This window comes from Phaenicophaeus curvirostris, chromosome 18 (genome assembly GCF_032191515.1).
Source record: "Phaenicophaeus curvirostris isolate KB17595 chromosome 18, BPBGC_Pcur_1.0, whole genome shotgun sequence".
NCBI classification, from domain to species: domain Eukaryota; kingdom Metazoa; phylum Chordata; class Aves; order Cuculiformes; family Cuculidae; genus Phaenicophaeus; species Phaenicophaeus curvirostris.
This window is the reverse complement of record NC_091409.1, coordinates 3,885,792-3,908,118: the sequence shown is the minus strand read 5'-3', so window position 1 is coordinate 3,908,118 and position 22,327 is coordinate 3,885,792. Positions and strand designations below refer to the sequence as shown.

Sequence of the window (22,327 nt, the reverse complement as noted above, 5' to 3'; positions counted from 1 at the left end):
TTAAAGCATTCTATGATTCTATGAATGGTAGATGATAGAAAGGGGCTTGGAATGCACTGCAAGAGGTATCAAACTCCACAGAGGAGGATGGCTCCCACAGCCAAGAAACGTTCCCTAGGTTAAGCCATCCTCAACTGACCATCAAAACAACCTCTCTGGGGAAGAGTCATTGTCTTGAGGGATTCCCTTCTGAAGGGAACAGAAGGCTTGATCTGCAGACCGGACCCACTACACAGGGAGGTCTGTTGCCTGCCTGGGGCCTCTGTGAAAGACATCACAAGAAAGCTTCCAAACCTGGTAAAGCCTACGGATTATTATCATAGAATCATGGAATAGGTTTGGGTTGGAAGGGACCTTAAAGATCATCCAGTTCCAACCCCCTGGCACGGGCAGGGACACCTCCCACTGGATAAGGGTGATCAAAGCTTCATCCAACCTGGCCTTGAAGGCCTCCAGGGATGGAGCATCCACAGCTTCCTTGGGCAACCTGTTCCAGTGCCTCAGCACTCTCACAGGGAAGAAATTCTTCCTTATATCAAGCCTAAATCTGCTCCTCTCCGGTTTATACCCATTCCCCTTTGTCCTATCCCTACAAGCCTTCATGAATAATCCCTCTCCAACTTTCATGTAGGCCCTTTTCACGTACTGGATGAATCATAGAATCATAGAATAACCAGGTTGGAAGAGACCCACTGGATCATCGAGTCCAACCGTTCCTATCAAACACTAAACCGTGCCCCTCAGCACCTCGTCCACCCGTCCCTTAAACCCCTCCAGGGCAGGTGACTCAACCCCCTCCCTGGGCAGCCTCTGCCAGTGCCCAATGACCCTTTCTGTGAAGAATTTTTTCCTGATGTTGAGCCTAAACCTCCCCTGGTGGAGCTTGAGGCCATTCCCTCTCGTCCTGTCCCCTGTCACTTGGGAGAAGAGGCCAGCACCCTCTTCTCTACAACCTCCTTTCAGGTAGTTGTAGAGAGCAATGAGGTCTCCCCTCAGCCTCCTCTACTCCAGCCTAAACACCCCCAGCTCTCTCAGCCGTTCCTCATAAGGCCTGTTCTCCAGCCCCTTCCCCAGCTTCGTTGCTCTTCTCTGGACTCTCTCCAGAGCCTCCACATCCTCCTTGTGGTGAGGGGCCCAGAACTGAACACAGTATTCGAGGAGCGGTCTCCCCAGTGCCAAGTAATGGCAGTATGGTCGCTATAGGATCTCTGAAACAAAAATAACGCTTCGATCCGCCGTTAAACCGTGTCCCTGGAAGAGGTGCTCAGGGACACGGTTTAACCGGCGGATCGAACCGCTCGGTCTCCCTGAGGGAGGCGCGTTCCCGCCGCGCGCGCCCCCGCCCCCCCCCCCCCCCTCCCTTTCCTTCGGCGCGAGGGCAGCCCCGTCTGGCGCTGACGTCACGGGGCCCGCCCGCGGCTGGCGGCGGCGGCGGCGCGCGGCCGCGTCCGCGTGGCCGTGAATGAGCGCGGGGAGGCGGGGGGGGTGGGGGGGGTGGGAATCAAAAAAAAAAAAAAAAAAAAAAAGGGGGGGTGGGGGGGGGGAGGCCGTCCGCGCTCCCACCCGCGCCCCACAAAAGTGCGGGGCCTGAAAGAGAAGGAGGAGGAGGAGGAGGAGGAGCGGTGGTGGCGGCTGCGGGGGGCGCTGCTGCTGCTGTAGCGGCGAGACGGGCTGCGGGGTTTGCGCGTTTGGGGTTTTTTTTTTTTTCTTTTTATTTCCAATTTTTGATCGCAGCTGCATTTCCCTCCACCCCCCCCCCACCCACCCCCCCGCGCTGAGGAGGAGCCCCGGCTTTATGTGGTGCTGCCCGGAGAGCGCTCGGCGGCCGTGAAGTTCTTTGTGTCGCCGTCGCCACCCTCTTTCCTCTCCCCCCCCACCCCCCCCCAAACCCCCTTTTCTTTTTTTTTTTTTTTTATTTTTTTAATTTTTTTTTTTTTTAAATTTTTGGTTTAAATGTATAACTTAATGGGTCTGAACAGCACGGCCGTAGCTCTTCAGCCCAATGTGTCCTGCACATGCAACTGCAAAAGGTCTTTGTTCCAGAGCATGGAGATCAGTAAGTACCCGTCCTGCTGCCAGCGCCGGGTCGGGGCGGGCTGCGAGGGGGCTCCGGCTCCCCCGGGGGCTGGGCTTGGGGGGCTCCCGGCTCTCCGGGATGCGGGGTGCACGGTGGCTGCGGCTCCCGGGGGTGCGGGAGTGCTGCAGGGCAGCCCCAGCTCCCCGGGATGCACGGCGGCTCCAGCTCTGCGGGATGCGGGGCGACTCCGGCTCCCCCAGGTGGCTCCGTCCTCCCCGGGTGGCTCCGTCTCTCCGTCTCCCCCGGGTGGCTCCGTCTCCCCGGGATGCGGGGCTCGCAGCGGTCCCGGGGCTCCGCCGCAAGCGGGGAAGTTCCCACGGGGGCTGCCGGGACCCTTGGTTGCGATGCGGTTGTTCACCCCCCACCCCCCCATCCCAGCGCCGTCTCCGCTGTCGCTGCGGGTGTGACACGGGGTGACAGCGCTCGGCACCGGCGGGGCGGCTGCTCCCCGCTCCATCGCTCCCCGCTGGGGTCTCCCCGCTCTCCCCTCTCCCCGCCGGGGTCTCCCCGCTCCGGGGTGATGCTGGCGAGCCCCAGGCTCCTCCCGGGGGTCCCCGCTGTAAATCCTCTTCTTCTCCTTCCTGAGCGCTGCTTGGGAACCTGTCCCCCCTCCATTCCCCCCCCCCCTTTTTTTTTTTTTGGTTTATGAGGGATGTTTGCCTCTTCGTGTTGATATTTTTCAATATTCGGAGGAGTTCAGCGCCTGACCTAAATATCCACTACTTTGCGCTGTCCCTCTTGGAAATAAAGTGCGTGGAGGTGAGAGAGAAAGAATGTTACTGCTGAGGAAAGAGAACCGAGTTGGTTTCTCTGGCCATTCGAAGCGAAATGGTGTTATCTGGGAAAGGAAGGTTTTCCAGGCATCCCAGGCTGGGTGGGCTGTCGGGGTTCTACCCCGCTTAGCACCTCGTGAAATGTAAAACCCGCACCAGACTGATGCAAAATGGCCCAAAATGAAAACTTGGGAAAGAGTCTGGATTTTGCATCTATTGCTGGTGCTGCGCTGGGGCGGTGTGTACAGCAAAGGCAGCCCAGCTGTGCCTCTTTCTTCCAGCACAGGATTTGCCCCGTTACCCCCAGCGGGGTCGCACAGCGATATTGTAGCGTTATTGGGGTTTTTGGGTGGCTTTTGTCCCGTGTCATCTGCCTTCGTCCTCTCCAGTTCCATCGTTGTTTAATTCAGGTGTCTGAGTCCTGGAGAAGGTCTGCAGGCATTTGTATACCGGGTACTCAAATATATTCGCTCTGAATTTTAGCATAAACCATACCCTTTGTACTGTATGCACATTTAATCTTGATTTAATCTCATTCGTGTTCAGACAAAACTAAGCTGGATTTGCCTGATTTTATTAACACTACCAGTACTGAATAGACCATTATTCTTTCCTGACTTTAACAGGCCGGGCTAGATGTGCATACCAATAGCAGTGTATAAATAATGAAGATACAATTCTTTTTTGTGTCAGCCGGTTAGCAAACATAAACTGTGTCCCACAGAATTACAAGGATGAGAGACTTTACTTTTGTGTCTGATCAAGGCTCATGGTTATGATGAAAGTTGTGAATTAAAATGTGTAATGTCTTTTGAAGAAAAAGCTTCTCTTCCAGTCTAACTCTTGGCATGAGGTTTTGTTGGAACAACTCAGGCTTTTAATTTAATTCCTTGACTTTTTAGAAATAGCATATATTACATTTTTTTCCCCATTTTTTCAGCATATGAATGGCTTGGTAGGAGGCAGGTGCGGGTGATGGATGGGGCTGTGTGAGAGGCTGGGGACGGTGAAGTACTCTGGAGGACACCTTGCCTGAACTCGGATGGGTATCGTGGGAGTCTGGTGCCTGGTGCCATATGGCTCTAAGGTCCTTCCTCGGCTTGTCCCCTGCCAGTGCTGCGCCCGTCTCCCCGTGTCAGCCACTCGGCTCTGGACTCCTCACGCTCAGACGCCGAGTTCCCATTAGCTCCCAGGGAGCCTTATGTCGAGCTCCCTTAATGCTGCCCTTCCTTTTTTTTTTTTGTTTTGGATAGGTATCTTTATCGCTAACGCTCGTTATTTCTTTCCTGCCGATGCCAGGCAGCATTAACTCTCCTCTGGCTACAGGGGGGCTTTGGTTGCGCTGCAGCGGCTGTTACCTGATCGCTTCCTCCACCTGGGTTCAGTGGGAAGGACAGAGCTGCACCTCCCTGAGATAAATCCATTCCACAGCTTTCCCCCCCACCTCCAGTCCCTTGATTTATCTTTCTGATATGACTTTGAGGGAAGCTGGGAGCAGCTACCACCAGATGCTATTTAATTTTCTAGCCAAAAGTTACCATGCAGGAATGCTTCGGGAAAACAGCGTAACTGTAAACTCTTTCAATTGAACCCTCTAATTAGGTTAACTGTACGACTGATCCCCAAAAATATTTCTTTGCAGGCTTTATTCCGTATGGCAGGCTGTGGCGCTGCGGCGGAGGAGGCAGCTGGTTTCTGTGTGTGGCTCTCCCAGATTAGGATTAGAAAAGGGCTTTTTGGGGGCTGTAGTGCCAATATGCCGGGCAGCGCTAAGCAGCCAGACGTCTGTGGCAGTGGGCTCTAATCGCTTCAGCTGGGTGAAGGAGGTCAGGGGTGATTGTCGTGGCGGAAGAGTCTGTAAATAACTAATTATTTGGCGCAGGGAGCTGCGTGCGTGCCTCCCCTCTGGCTTCCCCGCCAGCTCCTGCTGATCCCTCGTGTCTGCATCAGGGCTGCTTCACACCCTGCGGGGACTCCTCCCGGGGTGTTTGGGTGCCAAGGTTGCCTCCGCGAGCACCCGGGTGTCCCTGCGAGAGGATGACTTCAGCTGCGGGGCATGTGGGTGGCTCTGGGCAGAGGCTTTGCTCATGCAGTAATGTTAAGAGGTGTCGTTGGGTCTCCCTGAGGAGATGAGGCCATCCCCTCCGCTGGCAGCGGCGCTGTCGGAGCTGCGTGCCTGGACGGTGGCGGGATGGAGCGAGCAAACCGTGAGAGCGGGTTTCCATCCAAGCGAGGACTTCTAGGTTTTCACATTCTTTGGTTTAATAACAAACCGAACGCAGATGGCTCAACCAGGGATCACATCTCCTTTCCACTTCAGGCTGCGTTTTTGGCTAACAGGTTTCTTTCCTGACACTGTGTCAACAGCAGTTACGGCTTCTTCCAGGGCAGGGTGGGTAATAACCGTATATTTCTTTAACTACTCCTCCAAGTTTTCCTCCAGGAGGTAGGGACACCGAGGGAAGGCAGGGCCGCTACCAGCGTTTCAGCAGGCTAGAGAGTGTTTGCACAGAGTATGTTCAGTTTGTGGCATCTCAGTTTGACTTCACCCAGGCTGGGGAGATCCCTGTGTCTGGCTCTGGCCGTGTCTCCGTGGCAAGCGCAGCTTTTTGCTGAGATCAGCGTCCCAAGGTGGGACTCGGGAGGAGCAGAGCACCGATGGCTTTTGCTTATGGTGGCCTGAGGACTGTCCGTGTGCGCCCCTGGCCATCCCCAGGGACCCTGGCAGCCTGCAGTCCAATTCTGCAGGTCCCACCTCTCCTTCCGAGGGCAGCAGCCAGAGTCCTACTTCCCTGAGATTGGAGAGCGCAGGAGTCTTGAAATTACAGTTTATTTTGTGCCTCAGGTAGTGTTTTTAATCTTACCATTTTATAATCAGCATTGAATGGGAAAATGAAAAGACGCAGAGGAGGGAATAGGGGGAACATTGTCAAGCTTCAGGTTTTTTTCCCCTGAATGAACACCTGGACTGCATTTTGCTGCACAGCAGGGCTGGCCAGGCACACACAGCACCAGAGGTGACCCTGTATATTTGGAAGTGATCCTATATAATGCAGAGTGGAGACATTACATGGGTAATTCTTCCTTTTCAGTCAGCATCAGGGTATATTTGGAGGAGGGTGTTTGACACACCGTGAGTCCTGTTACCTTGTGCCATGGAAGTATCCCTGCCCCCTGAATAAGCCTTTGGTTGCCTTTGATGTATTTAAAGTATGTTTTCAGGTTCTGGTTGTGAGAGGACTGGCGTTAGAGAGTTTATGGGAAACAGCAACCATGTTCCTTTCTTTAAAGCCAGGAATTCTCAAGGTAGGGTCTGGGATCACCTCTAAATTTTCAGGGTATTGAATTATCTGAACTACTAGTTTTTGCTTTGCAGTTTGAGAGAAGAGTACCTAAAAATGTATGATCTTACTTAGTTTTGTTTGTTATTGCTCATCAAATATACCAATATTTTTAGATTTCCTGAACTGACAGTTGGTGTCTAGATAATCCAGTTTTAGAATGAACTTGTAAACCTAAATTCTAAATGGATAGGCACGAGGAGACCTTTCCAAGGGAAGTACCAAAATATATGTTGTCACTAATAGACAGTAATTACAATCTAGCTTCTTTCCTGAGTAACTCATTGTATGGTCATGTCTGTTGGTCTTGTTTCAGGTAATAGCAACTGTCAGAATTTGGTAATCCTCATTAGCTAAAAAAGGTCATTTTCTGCAGTGGTGTTTGATGTGAAAACTGACTACTAGTTTTCTTCCTGTAAGGAGATCCTGTGTGTGGTGTGCGGTTTGTCTTATCAGATCCCTCAAGTCTTCTGATACGTGGTGCATCTGTTGTTGGCATGTTTCATCAAAGCAATAAAGCCTGGCTGGAAAGCTTGCGAGGAAGGAGGTACAAGGGCCACTTTGCTGCAATTAAGTGGAAACTTAGTTCACACCATGAGCACACTCCCAGACGTCCACAAAGCAAAGGAATCATTAATGTTGACAGGGATATTTTATGCAGTGTTCTTCCTGTCTGTGTGGCTAAGCTGCCAGGTGATTATTTTACAATTATTTTGGGTGGCAGAAGGTAGGTCACTTGAGCAGATCCTAGATGAGGAAACAGGTCAGAGACCTGTTCTGGTTGTGAGCAACGTGGCTGAGTCTGGCTCGAGAGGGGAACGTGGAGGATTTCGGGAGAAAGCTCCCCTCCATAGGAGCAGGGTCTGACCCATCATCTCTGTCTCTCACAGCTGAGTGTGTGGGCTGCTGCATTGCTGCTTTCTTGCCGCACTAAACGTAATAGTGGTCTTGGAGCGCCTTGAGGAGCAATGCGCAAGCACAGGGTGTGATGGAGCGGTGTGATAGGCAGTAAGCAAACGCGATGCTGCCGTGGCAGATAGAGCTACCTGAGCTGTTAGCACTTCAGTGCTTGCAAGATGAGGCCATATACCTGTACACCTCTGGGAGCTGACAAGTTTTCAGTACTCAAAAAAGTACTAGGGTAATGTACGTGTGTGTATTTGTGTATATGCACAAAGGCATACATTCATTTCTGAATGTTAATTGATTTAGCAATACAAGAAGGTAGTTAAAAATGAACTGGTTAATGAAATAGTTGATAGAGGAAGCAGTTGTGGGGTTTGGGGTTCTTACTTGTTTGGGGTTTTTTTTTGTTTTGGTGTTTTTTTTATTTTTTTAAGCAGATAAATTTCAGCCGTAGAAGTTTATCATCCAAATTGGAGGATTTGGGGAGCTGTTGAGAGTAAAGAGAGCTTTGATGATTTGGCAAGGAATACAGTTTCTAAGGCAGCACTTTGATCTGCATTTTAAATGCTTCATTGTAATGACAGTTTCACAATTTCTTTTCTTGTTTTAAGTCAGTTTTGCAGAGGTATGTTTTGAGAGAAAACAGTAACAGCACACATTATTCTTGTTGGCTTTGGAGCCAGCTAGAACTTGTAGTTCATCCAGATCCTTTGGCTACTATGATAAATTTATGATTACACCAAAGAGGAAATTAGTAGAGAAGTTAAATATTATCAAAGCTTTGCAAATCTTTTGAAATATCTCCAGTGTGAAACCTAAACTTGCATTAGCATTTCTGCTGTGGTATGTTGTACAGTATTTATCTAAGCATCCACCTAACTTGTAAAATAAGGAATTGGGCATGTTTATTAAGATTTTCATTTAAATCTTGCATAGCATCTTTCCTTCTTATAGCCAGTTTGGGGTAGGGTTTGTACCTCTCTTGGGAAATGGGCAGCCTTAAGGTTGAGAACAAATAAGTGTTTTCCCAGATTGATTTGGAGCTGTGTGATAGCTCTTCAGGTGTTGGTTTTGACCTCTCCTGAACCATATCTCTAAGCTGCACCGGGCTGGCAGCTCTCTGCTCGTGGACCAAGTTTAGCAGGTGTATAGAAGAGCGCACACATGTTATTTGCAAGCTACATTAGCACATGAGGTTGGGTCTTCAGTTACATTTAAAAGTGTTACATCACTGGACGGCCGTAGGCAAACAGCGCCATGTATACATTTAACTTACATCCTTTTCCAAACCAGCAGTGGCTTCGTTGGATGTTATCATTGTTATTCTGCATGTCTCTCTGGTACAGGATGTTGATTTAGAGCATGTGAGGCTGCGTGGCCCTGAGACTTGTAAATTCACCTGTGTGGTCAGAGATGCTACAACCAGTGCATTGAAGCATATTGCAGGGTCAGGTTTGCACCAAGTCCACCATCACCTTTAGATTTTTTAACCAAACACTACTTTTTCACTGCACAGGGCAGGGTGGCATTGCTAAGGCCGTAATCGATACAGTATTCCCTTTTTTCTCCAAGCAGTCAGACTTCCAGTTTCATTGATACAAGACTAGACTTGTGCTTCCTCTGGAAGAGGGTGTGTGGTGTATGTTAGCTTTGAATGTGTGTCACAGGCTGTGGCGTTACATAAAGACATAAAGATGTACCTTGCACATCTTTTGAAGCTTGCCTCACAAGTTGTCAGTGTTGGTGGATGTCCGCAGTGCTTTCAAATGGTTCACACATTTGTGTTCGATGTATTCAGTCTCGCACATATCTTTAATAAAATGCCTCAGACTGGCTAATTTTCTAGTCGCAAGTACACATTCAGATATGTGAATTTAGAAAGGGAAGTAATTCTGCACATGGCAGTTCTCTGATCCATTTATGAGACCCTGCTTGTGCCCACAGTCCTGAGGAACTGTGCCTGTGATGGTTTGCTGGCCTGAGGTTTGTGTGCTTCTGCAGGTGCAACAGGATCTCCCACATTTGCAAACTTGGCCCAAGCAACCCAGCAAAGCAGAATTTAGCCTTGGAGAATGAAAGCTGATTAACCCCCAGGCTTGGAGCGTACCAAGAATGAAGAGAGGCACTTGCACAAAAATCAATACTACTTTTCAAGAATATATGCACGACGTAGTTTGGGGATTTTTTTCCATCTCTTCATTCTGTCCAATAAGTTAAGTAGCTGATTTGTTACGCTAACCCCCTACAAATGATTGTCAGTAATAATTCTGTAAAACTATGAATCAACTCTGCATGACTTTGTGCAAATAGACTGAGTAATTTCTTTGTTCTTTTCTTCATACTTTGTAATTGGAGTCTGTAAAAGCCCAAAGGTTTGGTCTTGTGGAAAGCATGATTCATTTATTGGTGTCTGTGCAGACTAGTTATCTTTCAGTAATTCCAGTGTGCTGCTACAAGCCAAGAGTGATTCATACATGGCTAAGTGCACAAACAAATGGGGTCATGGCCATCTGCAGAAACTTTTCTAATCTATTTATGGTATCGGAGAAAGAAGTGGGTGTATTAAGGATGATGGAATAGGTGTCAATTACATTAGTGAATATAACCGGTTAAGTAACACTAACCATTACTCAAAACCACATCTGCTCGTTGCTAAAGATCACGACAGTAGGTCCTTTTAAAATATTAACATAGGTCTGATATGAGAGATGGATTGAGTGTCTAGGTTACCTCCTAAGGAGCTCACAATCATAACTGCTACGGTAGTCTCTTCTACCGTCCTTGAAATTTAGGTGTTAAATTGCGCTATGAGTATTTGTAGTAGCAAAGTCTGGTGCTTTGTTGTTGCAGACCTCAGTCATTATATGCTTTACATGCAGAATTTGGCCTAATACTTAATTAACTCGCTGTTGATGATCAGTGGTAGAGTTTCGCATTTGCGTACCAGGCAGAATGGTTGTGCAACATCTAAGTGGAGACAGTAGTGGTCAGGTGAGTCGATTTTCCTTCCGAATCTATCTTCAATGCTTTCAAATCTTAGAGGGAAGATGACCTGCATCTTATGAGGTAGATTTCCTCTACTTCCATCCCATTTCTCTGATTATGAAAATTAATTTTCCTCTTCATAACTCTGATAATAGAACGGCCCTGGCTGCAGCTGCATCCGAATTGCTTTGTTCAGATTTCAGTCTCTTGCTTTGAGGCAGGCAGCTTGCTCCTGTCTTGCTCACGAGTGGAAGAACCAGGCCCAAGGGCTGGCAACTGGGTGCCTGGGTTGAGTGTGAGAAGGAGGGAGTTTGAGCCTAGTGATGGAAAAGAGTGGGAGCGAGAAGTGGTCCTGAGGTGTAGGGGTGAGGGCAGCTGGCAGGCTCACTCCAAGCTGCTGACTGTCAGTGCCTGCCTGCTTTTCAGTCTTGCACGCTGCAGCTGGTTTTGCACCTGAGGTGCATGTGTACAGGATCTTGCACTTGCAAAGTCACATGGTGGTCTCTCAATGCTTAGAAACATCCCAGGTCTGCAGAAAGGACGAGTGTTACTCTGCAGGTGAGCTGGAGGCACAGGTGGGCCAGCACCATGAGGTTTGGAAGTGGCTGTAGCCCCGTCTTCCCGAGCCGCAGGAGACTCGTGCTGCCACTGCTCAGCTGTGTTTGGTTTCTGAAGGACTCGACTGGAGCACAGAGCTCATGGACTCAAATTTCTGTAAATTGAATTTAAGCATCAGTGCCGGCCAAAAATATGGAAGAATTTGGCAACATGTCGTTGTTGGCCTTTTACTGATGTTTTGAATGCTGTGTCCGCTTCTGCTGCGCCCTCGCTGCATGTGCTCTCGCAGAAGGATGTGGGGCCCTGGCCGGCGCGCAGAGGATGCTGCGGAGGGGGAAATGACCCAGACTTTTGCCCAAAGGACTGATGAACCTCTCCTGATGTCTGAACAGCTTTCTTCTGCCCTTGATTTATTTAAGTCAACAGATTGTGTAAGCCACATGCCTGATTTACCTGCAGGGCAAGTGGGAAGGAAGCAGTGCCATTTGGATGAATTCCCAATAGATGTCTAACCACTGAGCGTTAAGACTAATATTTCCAAGCCCGAGTCCCTACAACCGTCCTCCTGAAACTGCTTGCTGCCTCCTCCAGCTGTGGGCAACACACCCATGGCTTCAGCTGCTGTGGACAAGTCTTGGGGAAGCTGCCTGCTGGGGCCCCTTGCCTGCAGGGTCTGCTGTGGGTTGAGCACTGTGCTGCGCAGGCTTGGAAATCCACCCCTATAGTGGTTTCTGTTTAACATTAATGATAAATATTGTTATTTCTAATACAAAAAAAAATCCCCCTCAAAGCAAAGCTGTGCACCTAGCTTCCTTCATCCTCCTGTCCTGTGTTTTCCACCATGCTGAGGTTATCAGCTGGCTGTTGGAGCAGTGAGGGTGAAATGGAATCCCTAGAAATGCACAGGTCAGTAGCTTAAGTGACCCAGGGCTGGACTTTTTCTTGGTGCGTGCTCCAGACTTAAAACCGTGCTCTTCACAAGTAGCAAAGCAATGAGACCCGGTTCCAGAGAGCATTGGTGTCCTCACTGCTGGCCCAGGCTCCAAGGGCTCAGCTTTGCTGAAGGCAGATGTCTAGGGCGCTTTTCTTAGAGGAGCAAATCATGTTCTTCCCATGATTTTTTCATTCTTTCCACATTATTCAACCTTACTGAGGGTGGTCTCTTGGCTTCTGTAATTTAGACCAGCATATACAGATAAAGCTTTTCAGCACTGGGCTCTGAAAGTACCTTGGTCTGTTTGGTGCTGCCTTTAGGACGCTTAAGGAACAACAAGATTTATGGACGTTTGCTTCACTCAATTCAGAGTAAAATTATCTCAAATTGCAATAATTACCCGTGTAATAAACAGAAATCTCCCTTTTATTGTTATACTTGTATTACTGTAATAGGACTTGAATTGGAAGATGCATTTTCGTGTTCATTGTCTTCCTCTCCAGCTGGCTCAGACACACGCAGGGCGTGTGTAACACTTACAGGTACCGATCACTGGTGTGTAATGCAGTGAATGTTTTCCGTTTCTCTACTATGACTCGTTCATTTAATCTTCTCGTTCGTTTAATCTTCATCATTCTCATGGGTTTTCATGATAAATACTTCTTAACATCCATTGACTTGGCATCCAGGCCGGAATTGTAAGGAACAATAAATGTAATGGACAGCCTCAATTTAATAGATTCACTATGAGCTTTTTATTAGTGCAGCTTTTTTTTTTATTAAAAAAAAAAAGTAAAAAGATGACTGCATTTATTAAGTTCTGAAAGTAGCTCTTTCAAATCTGAGGAAAGCATGCCCCAGTGGGCTCAGTTCAGCTAATTTGGTTACGCAGCGATGGAAGGATCTGTCCTGCCGTGCAGCCTGCAGATTGCTGTCTGGTCTCAAGTGTGTTAACAGCCGCGTGCAGATGTTCAGGAATTTCTCTTTTGACTTGACCATGGGGTTTTGCTGCTCTTCAGAGCACAAGTGCACTCCAGTCACAGCAGGTTCAGGAGTCTGGAGGTGCTTTTCATCCCCTTGTGCTCTCTTTGCTAGGGAAGGGATCACAATGTATCTTGCAGCCATGTGTCTTCTTTTGTTACGCTTCTAGAGATTTGCAGACCCACGTTAAGCATCTATTAAATTAAGCAAAATGGCCTTTAGAAAGCTACATGTCAAGTGGAAGAAATGCTTTATGTAATGTAGGGGTATGTGAGGGGACCTAAATACGAGCTTAAATTGGCTGTTACGAAAATAGGTATAATTGGTTTTTTGCACAGTGATTTTACGGCTTCCCTGTTTAATGTCCTGATGAGATCCTGCATCCAGTCCTCATGCAGCTGAGGACGTGAAGGTTGAGGAGCTCGAGTAATGGGATCGGTTCTAGGAACAGCCTTGCCCTCATTTGCAAAATCGGACATCCCTGTCATTTGCTGGGGCTGTGCTTTGTCTGAAGGTGTCTGGAGCAGTGGTTTCCTCTCGCCTGGTTTGCCCTTCAGTCTCTCCTGCGGCACTTGGCTGCCTGGTGTCGGGGCTGGGCAGGGGAAGGATTGTCTCTTGCTAGGATTGTAACATCTCACAAGTGAAAATGCACAGCTTGGGTAGCTGTACCCTTCGAACTGCTCACTGCTTAGGAATGCAGCTTTGTTTTCCAGCCAGATCGATGCAGTTAAAATTGTTGGGTAATTTAGTAGCTAGGGACATTTCTTTGGGCTGCTTTGCTTCCCTCCTCAGGGAAGGCTGAGGTGGGGAGGTCTCTCTTAAGTAAGGCTTCCCTGGTCTAGCCCGGGGCCAAGGGATGCTGTGGGGCTGTCACCCAGCTGTCCTGGGATCGGGAGCCTGAGGAAGTGAAGGATATGGTGTTTTGATCTTGCATCCTCATATTAAATCCAGATAGTCTTTATTGTTTCTATATTTAAAGCCTTTCTGTTCTTCTGTCTGGAGAGACAGAGTGTTAGCTCTCTTGAGTAAAGACTGACCCGTCCTCTTTTGGAAAGCTGGTCCCCAAGTAGCTTTTCTTCATAGAAGACAAAGCTTCTCTGAATCTTGCTGGCAGGACTTGGAAGAATGATTTTTATTTTTTTTTTAATCTGGTTTACCTTTAATCAATTAGGACTTAGAGCAGGTTTTCCTTCTGTCTTACCAAAGGTCTAGCAAGGATGAAAACTCTTGTTTGCCTAAGAGTGCCTTAGCCAGCACATGGGAGGGGAGCTTGGCACTGGGAGACAGGGCGGAAAAAGCTGAGATAGGATTTGCTGCTTCTTTGAAACTGTCCCTTTTTAATTGTCCAGACAGCTTTTCAAAGAAAATCTCTGCTCTTCTCTATCTTCTTCCAGCATTATAATTCTATATAATCACTTTTCTTTCTCAAAAAGAATAGGGCATGATTTATTTATTTATTTATTTATTTGCAGAAGGAAGGGATAAATTCCAGATGTTGTTGGAATACACTTTTTGCCTCTGTTTAATGTTTAGTGGCTTTCAGTAAATACGCTGGGAGAGGTGGGGCTGATGTTTTTATTTCAGCGCGAATCATCTACCATAAATCCCATCTGCTGGGGAGCATATCTTGGGTGTGACTTGTTGCAGTTAGGAGCTGATCCTGACTTTCCTGCCTTACAGAGAGGCAGTGAAGGCTGAATCTGGCCTATGTGCCCCTTTTGGGTCTTTGGCCTTGATCATTTGGGGTATTTATCCTCCCCTTCCCAGCTCTGTGAGTGAGAAGCGCCGTGTGGTGGGTCCGGTCCCCTGCCCACGCTGACCCCACATACGGCACCATGGGAACCAAAATTTCTGCTCCAGACTGACTCAGTGCTTTTTAGGGGAGCAGCTCTGTTCTGCAGGCACCCCTGGGCAGGTGGGGGCTGCCCCATCCTGCGTGTTGTCCTGCGTGGGATGCCCAGTTTGGTGGGACTCCTCTGGCCGTGTTGCCAGCAAGCCAAGTGCTGTTGTTGCAGCCCAGCAAAGAGCATCCATATGCCCCGCACCATAGCGTGAGGCTGGATCCAGGGGATGGGCTCTGGGGGTGAGCGATCCTCTTCCTGCAGCAAAGCCTTATCTTTTCAGTACATGTAATGCTTTTCGCTGCTTTCTTGCAGACTAAACAAAAAATCATTTTCCAGCATGTGCTGCACACAGGTGTCTGGGACAAATGCAGCAGCTCCCTTCCCTGTTTCATGTTTTCACCTGTTTAGACTAAATACATCTTTGTTTTGTTGGCAGCCTGTTTGGTTGCACAAACAGTGTAAGACAAAACCACTAGCAGGTGTCGGTCCAGCCAGTCTAATTACTGGTTCCTTGCTGCTGCTGCTGGTCGGCAGACAGCGTGAGCCACCCTTCCCATGGAGCCGTCTGGCAGGACTGTGGCTGCAGAAGGGCTCCGGGCACTGATCCACAGGGAATATGTGCCGACTGCTCAGCCACTCCTGTATCTTCCCTGCTGCCAATTGCCTGGAAAAAAAAGTTATGCGTATATAGAGGAAGGGAGGAGAGCTAAGGGGAGCTCTGGTGAAGTTTAAAGCACTGACTTTAGGTGCAAATTCTCATTTGCATTGAAAAAGTTGGCAGAAAACATGGCTTTTTGGCCAAAAGGGAGCATGTGAGAGCCACGTGAGCTTGGAGGGAGGCGAGAAAGAGTCCTAAAATCCCACCTGACTTCAGAGGCTTTGGGCTTGCTTCTCCCACACATCCTAGTCCATTGCCAAAACATCCTGGGTGAGACACCATGTGATGGAGGACGTGCCTGTGTGTGCCCAGGGTGTCGTGCCTGAGGTGTGCACGGCGCTGAACGCTGGTGAGGCCACTGCCTGTGCTGCAGAGCAGGGTGTCGGGGAAAGCTGCTGCTTCCTACTCTTTTGGAAACTTAACTGGACAACAACTGATCCTGGCCTGGCCAGCTGCAGGCATGGAGGCTCCTCTTCTCAACCTCTAACTCTCTCTTGAACTCCCACACTGTTAGAACTGCCCACTCCTTTTTGGCCTCTACTTTATTGGCCTCAACTTTTTCCTTGCCCTCCCACCCCTTTTGGACCTCCACTTTTTCTCACCTTCTGCTTTTACTTTAGCTTCTCACCACTTTCCTGCCTACACTTTTTTCTCAGCCCCTAATTTTCCTTTGGTTTCCAACCTCATTTGGGCTTCCTTCCTTTTGTTCTGGACTCTGCTTTTTATCAGCCTCTACTTTTCCCTTTTCAGCCTCCCACCACGTTTTGACCTCCCACCTGTTTTTAACCTCCACTTTTCCTCAGCCTCTACTTTCCCTCTGGTCCCCCACCCCGTTTTTGTCATCCCACCCCTTTTTGGGCTCTGTGCAGCGAGCTGGCTGTGAAGGAGCGAGGAGGAGGAGGAGGTCACAGCTTGTAGCCACACGTTGGTGTCTGGCTTGGCAGAATTCCTTTCTTTCCCATCACGATCAATGACGGTGCCAGTTCAGAGTAGCGGTGGTGATGCTCGCACGTGTGGAGGCTCTTGACCGCCTGTGCACGCTGCCTGTGTGAATGCATGTGATGCCACATGTTTGCATGGTCACTTTTGAATGCCTCCTGCACGCAAAGCATTGATTTGCAATGCATCTGCTCTCATTCCTTTAAATCAGCCTGACTTAAAATCAGTGAGCTGACTCCGAGCCTGCGGATCCCAGTTATTTAGCTGCTGCAGTAATTTATGGCAACTCCCTGACCCTTAATCTTTTCCTGGGGTGAGAAAGTTGCTTATGTCTGTCCTCTCTCGTGCATGGCAGGTAACTTTTTAAAGCTTTGTTTGGGAGGAATGGCGTGTTCATATACCCACTTGAATGTCCCAGGCTGCTCTCCTGCCCTGTACCTGCATTTGTCACGGCGGTAGCGGCGGCAGGAGCATGAGGAGCAGGCGGTGTGGGAGCACCCGAGGTGCGGCAGCCTTGGCTTGGGTGTCTGCTGGCTGGGAGCCTCCCTTGCTCTCGTGTTAAAGGCCACTTTTATAGGCCAGTAGGACTCCTTTGCCATCAGGCTGTGGCAGGTACTAATTAGTACCAACTACCTATTAGTCGGTGACAGACAGTTCTTATGGGCTTCATAAAAAAAAGTCCCGCATGCAGCTTTGCTCTGGTGAAATGCTCTGTGGGCTTGCAGAGCACCCACCCAGCCGGCGATGGCTCGCAGCTTGGGCTCTGAGGTTGTGCTGGTGGGTCAGGGGTTCCCTGTCCCATCATCCCAGCAGTTTTTGCAGATAGCGATGCACTGCTCATGGATGGGTGAGAGAGTCATCGTGAGTTATCTTTTATTCCAGACTTTTCGCTGCTTTGTTCCTCACTTGAAAATGCATCTGCTGGGCATTGCATCTGGGATTTTGTGCAGGATTTTGCTGTGGGTCTTCCTCTTCAGCGCTCCCACAGCCTCTGCCCCCAACTGGGGATGGGGCGTTGGGAAGCCTGGAGCTTTCACCAGGGCTCAGCAGCACGTGGGGCTCTGCTTCACATGTTTGCACAGGAGACAGAACATGACACAGTGCTGTCTGGGGCCTTGTTCAGGCAGTCTGGTGCTTTTGGACATGGTGGGAAGGTCTCAGGGGTGGGCTGAGTGACCCCAAAACTTTGTTAACCTTTGTAAAGCGACGGCGTGTCATCTGGTGTGTTGGCTGTGAGTGCTGGAGGAGAGTGATCCTGGGGAAGCCTGTGAAGTGGCATGGCTGGAGCGGAGTAGAGCCTTCTGCTGCAGCTTCTGGTGGGGGAAACCCTGTTGGGTCATTACCAAGAGTAGTGAGACCCAGCGAGTGGTCCTTTCAGTACCCCGGCTGCTGCGGAGGTGGTAGGCTTGGGCGCAGATGTTAACCAGGGTTGACTACAGGGGAAGCTTGTCAAGAGTGAGTCCCCAAGAGGGGAGCTGGGGTGTGTGTTGCAGCCGCTCGGAGGTGACTCCCATCACTGACGGATGCTTTCTGTTTTTCTTTCAAATGTCTCCAGGCACTGAATGTTTAGGTCGCACCTTTCCAGGTAAACTGGGTAAGTGAAGTATTTCAAGAGTTGCCAAGGTCTAATTATGAAGGCTGATTGCATGATTGCAGCTGCTGTACTATAAACACCCTGGTTGCTCGCTTGATGAAGTGGGTGGTACGTTGCCTTGCCCTGAGAGCAGCAGTTACCTGCTGTTTGGGTGCAGAGGGGGACACAGCCGTCTCTTCAGAGGCTGATTGTGCAAACCTGGTATTTTGTGGCTGCACTTTTGAAATCCTGGATGGTATTTTTTCTTCTGCTGTTCTATGTAGACCCATCTTCAAAAGCTGAATGTCTTTTTACGCACGAGTACTCTTTCCATTTGCTGTTACTCTGGCAAATTAATGAGCAGCATTGCACTGAGGAAATAAAACTTTCATTGAATTTTGTGAAAACAGTTTAACAACCTGAATCTTCTTAAGTCATGGCATGTCAGGCTTCTGTTGAGTGTTGCAGGAGCTGCCCAGTTTCAGGACAGACAAAACCAGGCATTGGGAACCCTCTTGAACCAGGCTGCTGGATTTGAGGTGAATCTGTGAAAAAGAGCCTTTGCTGGTTTAAAAATGCATTGTTGTAACATATATGGATCTCTCTCTTAGATTAGAATTGAGTTTATGAGAGTACCTCAAAACTAAGGCATCTTTGCTGAGATGTGGTTTCCCAAGCCTGCTGGGGAAGAACTGACTAAATAAAGTGTTAACAAGTGGTGAATAAATGATTTTAATAAATGGCTAATCAATTGTTGTAGAGCCTGGGAAGTCAATAGAGCTTATGACCTTGGCTTATAACCGTGCTCCCATCTTTAGCATGCTCATAATCCTTACAAATTATTCATTAGGCTTTTATCAAGCATCTATTAGTAAAAGTCATAATCTAGAATTTAAAAAAAGGATTATTTCAGTTGCTTTATTTCGATCCTGATGGCAGAATTTCCTTGCATAACAAATTTTGCATATGCAGAAAAACTGTGAGATGCCACTGGTCGCACTGACAGCGTTATCGTGCTGCAAAGATCAGGCAGGGGAACAGCAGGAGCCCATGGCCAGAGTGTGCAGGGCAGATGCAGCCCTGGTGCTGGGACGGTCATTAAGGTCTGTAGGGAAACCGTCCTGCAGCAGTGGATGATTTATTTGTTTTTATTTTATATTAATGCCTTAAATGACAGATTTCAGCAGAAAGGCTGGGCAGGCAGAGGGAACTCCAGTGTCATGCTGCTCAGAGCAGCGTAGCTCGGGGTGTTTTTCACTCTAGCAAAAGGTGTTTGGTGTTGTTCAGCTGTTGTAAAACTTGCACCCATTTTCTTGCCCTGATTTAGGAAAGTGTGTGAGCAGGGATTTGTTCTACCTGTGCTGCTCTTCCTGCTTTCCCTGGTCTCCCCTGTCCCATTTTGTGTGTATGTTTGTGCCTTAGGGAGGGAGGCAAAAATGCAAGTGAAAACATGCAGTTTTCTTAGAATATAAATAGCAGAAAATTATCATTTTTGTTGTTGTAGAGTTCCCTGCAGTCTTCGGTTGCTTGCTCCTTTGCCGTGCTCTTGTACCGTTGGGTGTCTGTAGCCTTGCTAGCTGGATACTATTTGGAGGACGGTGTAGGGCACTTTGGTGATCTTGCTGCCACCTTAATTGTGTGCCCAGCGAGGAGCTGCATTTTGCATTTTTTTCAGGTACAAAGGGGTGGATATGGTAGGGTGTGTTGGTGAAGGATTGGCATCAGGTGGCTACCAGGGTAATAAAGCTCCTCTCTTGCTCTGAATTCAGTGTCTTCACCATCAGCTGTTAATATTTTACCTCTCATCAGGAGAGGCAGGGCTTTCAGTGGCTATATAAACTATCTCAGCTGCTGGAGCTGGCTTGGTTTGAGTCTGTAACTCCTGAATGTCTAGCCTGTGTGTGGTGGAAGCATGGAGGGTCCCCTGCAGCTGCTGGCTGTGCCCAGGGTTGCGTGTCCTGTGTGGAGGGGTGCTCTTGGACCAGTGAGTGCTGCTGATGCCCAGGGTGGTACTGCACCCGGGCCACCACCTCTGCTCATGTGGGTCCCTCTGGTTTCGCTGTCCATGCAGCTGAGTTGAAGCATGTCTTCTGGCAGAAAACCCAGTTACTGAGAGGTAGATCCCTTTCCTTTGAGGAGAGTGAAACCAATGTTTTTTTTAGTGGAAGTTCTGCTCTGCAGGTTGGTGCATTTTGGTGTGGGACCAGCCCTGCTGTCTGCAGGGAGAGCTCCGGGCAGGTGCTGCTCCCACTGCCTGTGCTGGAGTGGCCAGAGTATGGCCAAGAGCGTGGGAGCTTCCCATGGAAAACCTTGTCCTGGGGGTGCATGGGGGTGACTGGCTGGGAATGGTTCCCTTTGCTCTTCTGCCAGGGGTGTCTTTAAAACCCCGACTGCTCTCTCTCCTTTAATGCATCTTTTTAAGTTCTGGGTAGTAGTATTTTCTTTCTGGCAGAGGTGCAGGAGGGCTTTTAATAGGTCTTTTCTTTTGGTGCCGTTCCCTGGCAGTAACCTGCCATTAGCCCTAGCATTTATTTAGGGGTTTTGTAATTTTGTGTGTGAGGACCTGCAACACTGAGAAGCCAGGGGGCTTGTCACGGAAGAAATATGTGGTAGACCTGCATCTCACCTTCAGCTTTTCTGAATTTTGATCTTTAGGCTTGGTAAAGAGGGAGCATCTTGGCTTGTCCCCTTTTAACTGGGACAGACAGGGAAAGCAGAAAATAAAGGCTCTGTGGAAGAAAGCATATTTTGTTGTGCTCTCCTGTTGGTGATCTGCATAGAGGTGGGAATGCAGGAGAGCTACATATGGGAATACGAGGACGGTATGTGTGAAATACATAGAGGCAAAGGGAAACCCAGGGCCAGTCAGGCTGGAAATCCAATAAGCTCCTTCATCTCCAGTAGGCCAGCTGTACTGGGAATTGGGAGCTGCCCTGAAAGCCGCTGCTGAGCCCTCTGTGGGCGATGAGCGGTGGGCTGTGCATGACCTCCCTCCCTCCATCACCTGGCATGTTTTGGGGGTGATGCCTGGCGATTTCTGCAGCTGGGGTTTGCATCCCTGGCTCCTGTCCCGCCTTGTCTGAGGCAGCCCCTCTGCCAGCAGCACAATGCTCGCCTTCACTCGCCATCACATCAGAGGTCTAGACGCTCTCCCTGCCTTTTGTTACCAGGGTCACAGGTTAGAGAGCATTCCCAGCTCCTTTTTCCTCCCCTGGTCAGGAATCTTTCCCAGAATTGGGTGATTCACTCAGGACTGCAGTGGGGACCCCTCCGGAGGGAGTTACCCTGCTTCCCAAGCTCACTTAGATTTGAAGTTATTGTGGCAGCTCCCCAAAAAAGAAACATGCTTTTGAAATGCAGTCGGGATCACCCCCACTCCAGTTCTTGCGGGCACAGATGCTCAGCTGACACCAGCTAAATAGAAACCTTTTAGCCTTTGCCAGTAAGTCTAGAGCAAACTGCCAAAAAGCATCAAGGACCGAGATACAAAACGAAGCCAGGCCTGAGCAAAGTACTTAGAAATGAAGGATGGAACTGGTGTGCTCTGTCTCTTGATTTTTTAGCACATGAGATGCTTCAGTCTCGGGCTTTTGTTAAAATACAGTGGTGGAATTTTACAGGTTTCCAGTAGATACAAAGCAAGTAAGTCCCCTAGCAACAAAGGAAAGGTTTTTCCCTTAGTGCAGGCTTTTTTTACATGAAGCGTTTGTGAAATTTCCCCTGCCTGCCTTTAAATCAAAGCTGAGTTTTGCTGAAAGAGGTGCTTTTAGAGGCTTTTAGATGTACTCAGAGATGGGACTTGAACCCTTGATGTGCATCTCCTTGTTCCCCAACCTAGCCCACCCTTGCTGGCCAAAGGCTCCCACAGGTTCAGCTTTCCTGTGGCCTGGAGGGGGGTCCTTGTGCTGCTGCTCAGGAAAGCAACCCCTTGCCTGGAGGTAGGAGGGGAAAGGTTCAGTAAATAAATTGGTAGCAAGTTTCTGACATGGTTTCCTCTTTTTTTTTTTTTTTCCTGGCAGGAAGACATAACAAAAAATTGGCAGGTTCATGCTTTTTGTTATTAAAATAAAATCTATTAAATAATAACAGTGAGCCAAAAACCTGCAATCGCTGTTAGGCAGTGCTCTGGGTGCAGTGAAATGCTTCTGGATCTGGCTCGCTCCTGTGTTTTTTGTGTGTGCATATGTATTATGTGTGAGGAATGGGTGTATGAAGCTCAAATAGAGGTTTTAAATAGAAGTAACGCTGGCAGCTCTTTCTCTGTGAATCCAAGGCTATTGTGTGTCTGGCTCTTGCTAACATGAATTGCAGAGGAAGTTCATGTATCCTCCATGGCTGATTTGACAGCTGCACAGCCACGGCTGGTTCGGAGCCTGGACACCGTTGAGCAGAAGTGATGGCATTTTTCTGTGCCTGATGATTTACGTCTTTGCAGAGGGTGAAGGGGGCAAATGATCCAATTTCCCACCCCAGTCCTGGCAGCTGGCGATGGGCACGAGCTGTTGGCCAGTGGTGGCGTTGCCTTCTGTCCTGCCATGGTTCGGTGATGCCAGGTTTTACCAAGGCATTGTGATTCTGGAGTCGTGGAAAGGCGTACAGGGTAGCTGCAGCCCAACATTCATCGGGGACTGTTTTATCTGTATGGCAAAACTCACAAATTACAGTTAGGTCAAGGCAGTGCAACAGCTTGAACTTGTTTCCTAAAGTGCCATGTCTGCAGCCCTTGGTGGCAAAACTGCACTTTTTAACCCTGCAGAA

General features: G+C 48.8%; 1 protein-coding gene across 3 annotated transcripts in view; it reads left to right on the top strand.

Annotated features, from left to right (window-relative positions):
- Positions 1-1,895: 1,895 nt before the first annotated feature.
- PMEPA1 (prostate transmembrane protein, androgen induced 1) overlaps positions 1,896-22,327 on the top strand; it is a 45,740-nt gene continuing 25,308 nt past the window's right edge. For 2 of the 3 annotated variants that reach the window (XM_069871921.1, XM_069871920.1), the window contains exons 1-2: positions 1,896-2,056; positions 17,552-17,590. In XM_069871921.1, coding sequence (XP_069728022.1) covers positions 1,954-2,056; positions 17,552-17,590 — 142 coding nt within the window. In that variant the 5' untranslated portion in view covers positions 1,896-1,953. The remainder of the gene's footprint in view (positions 2,057-17,551; positions 17,591-22,327) is intronic. The other variant, XM_069871922.1, reaches the window with a different exon arrangement.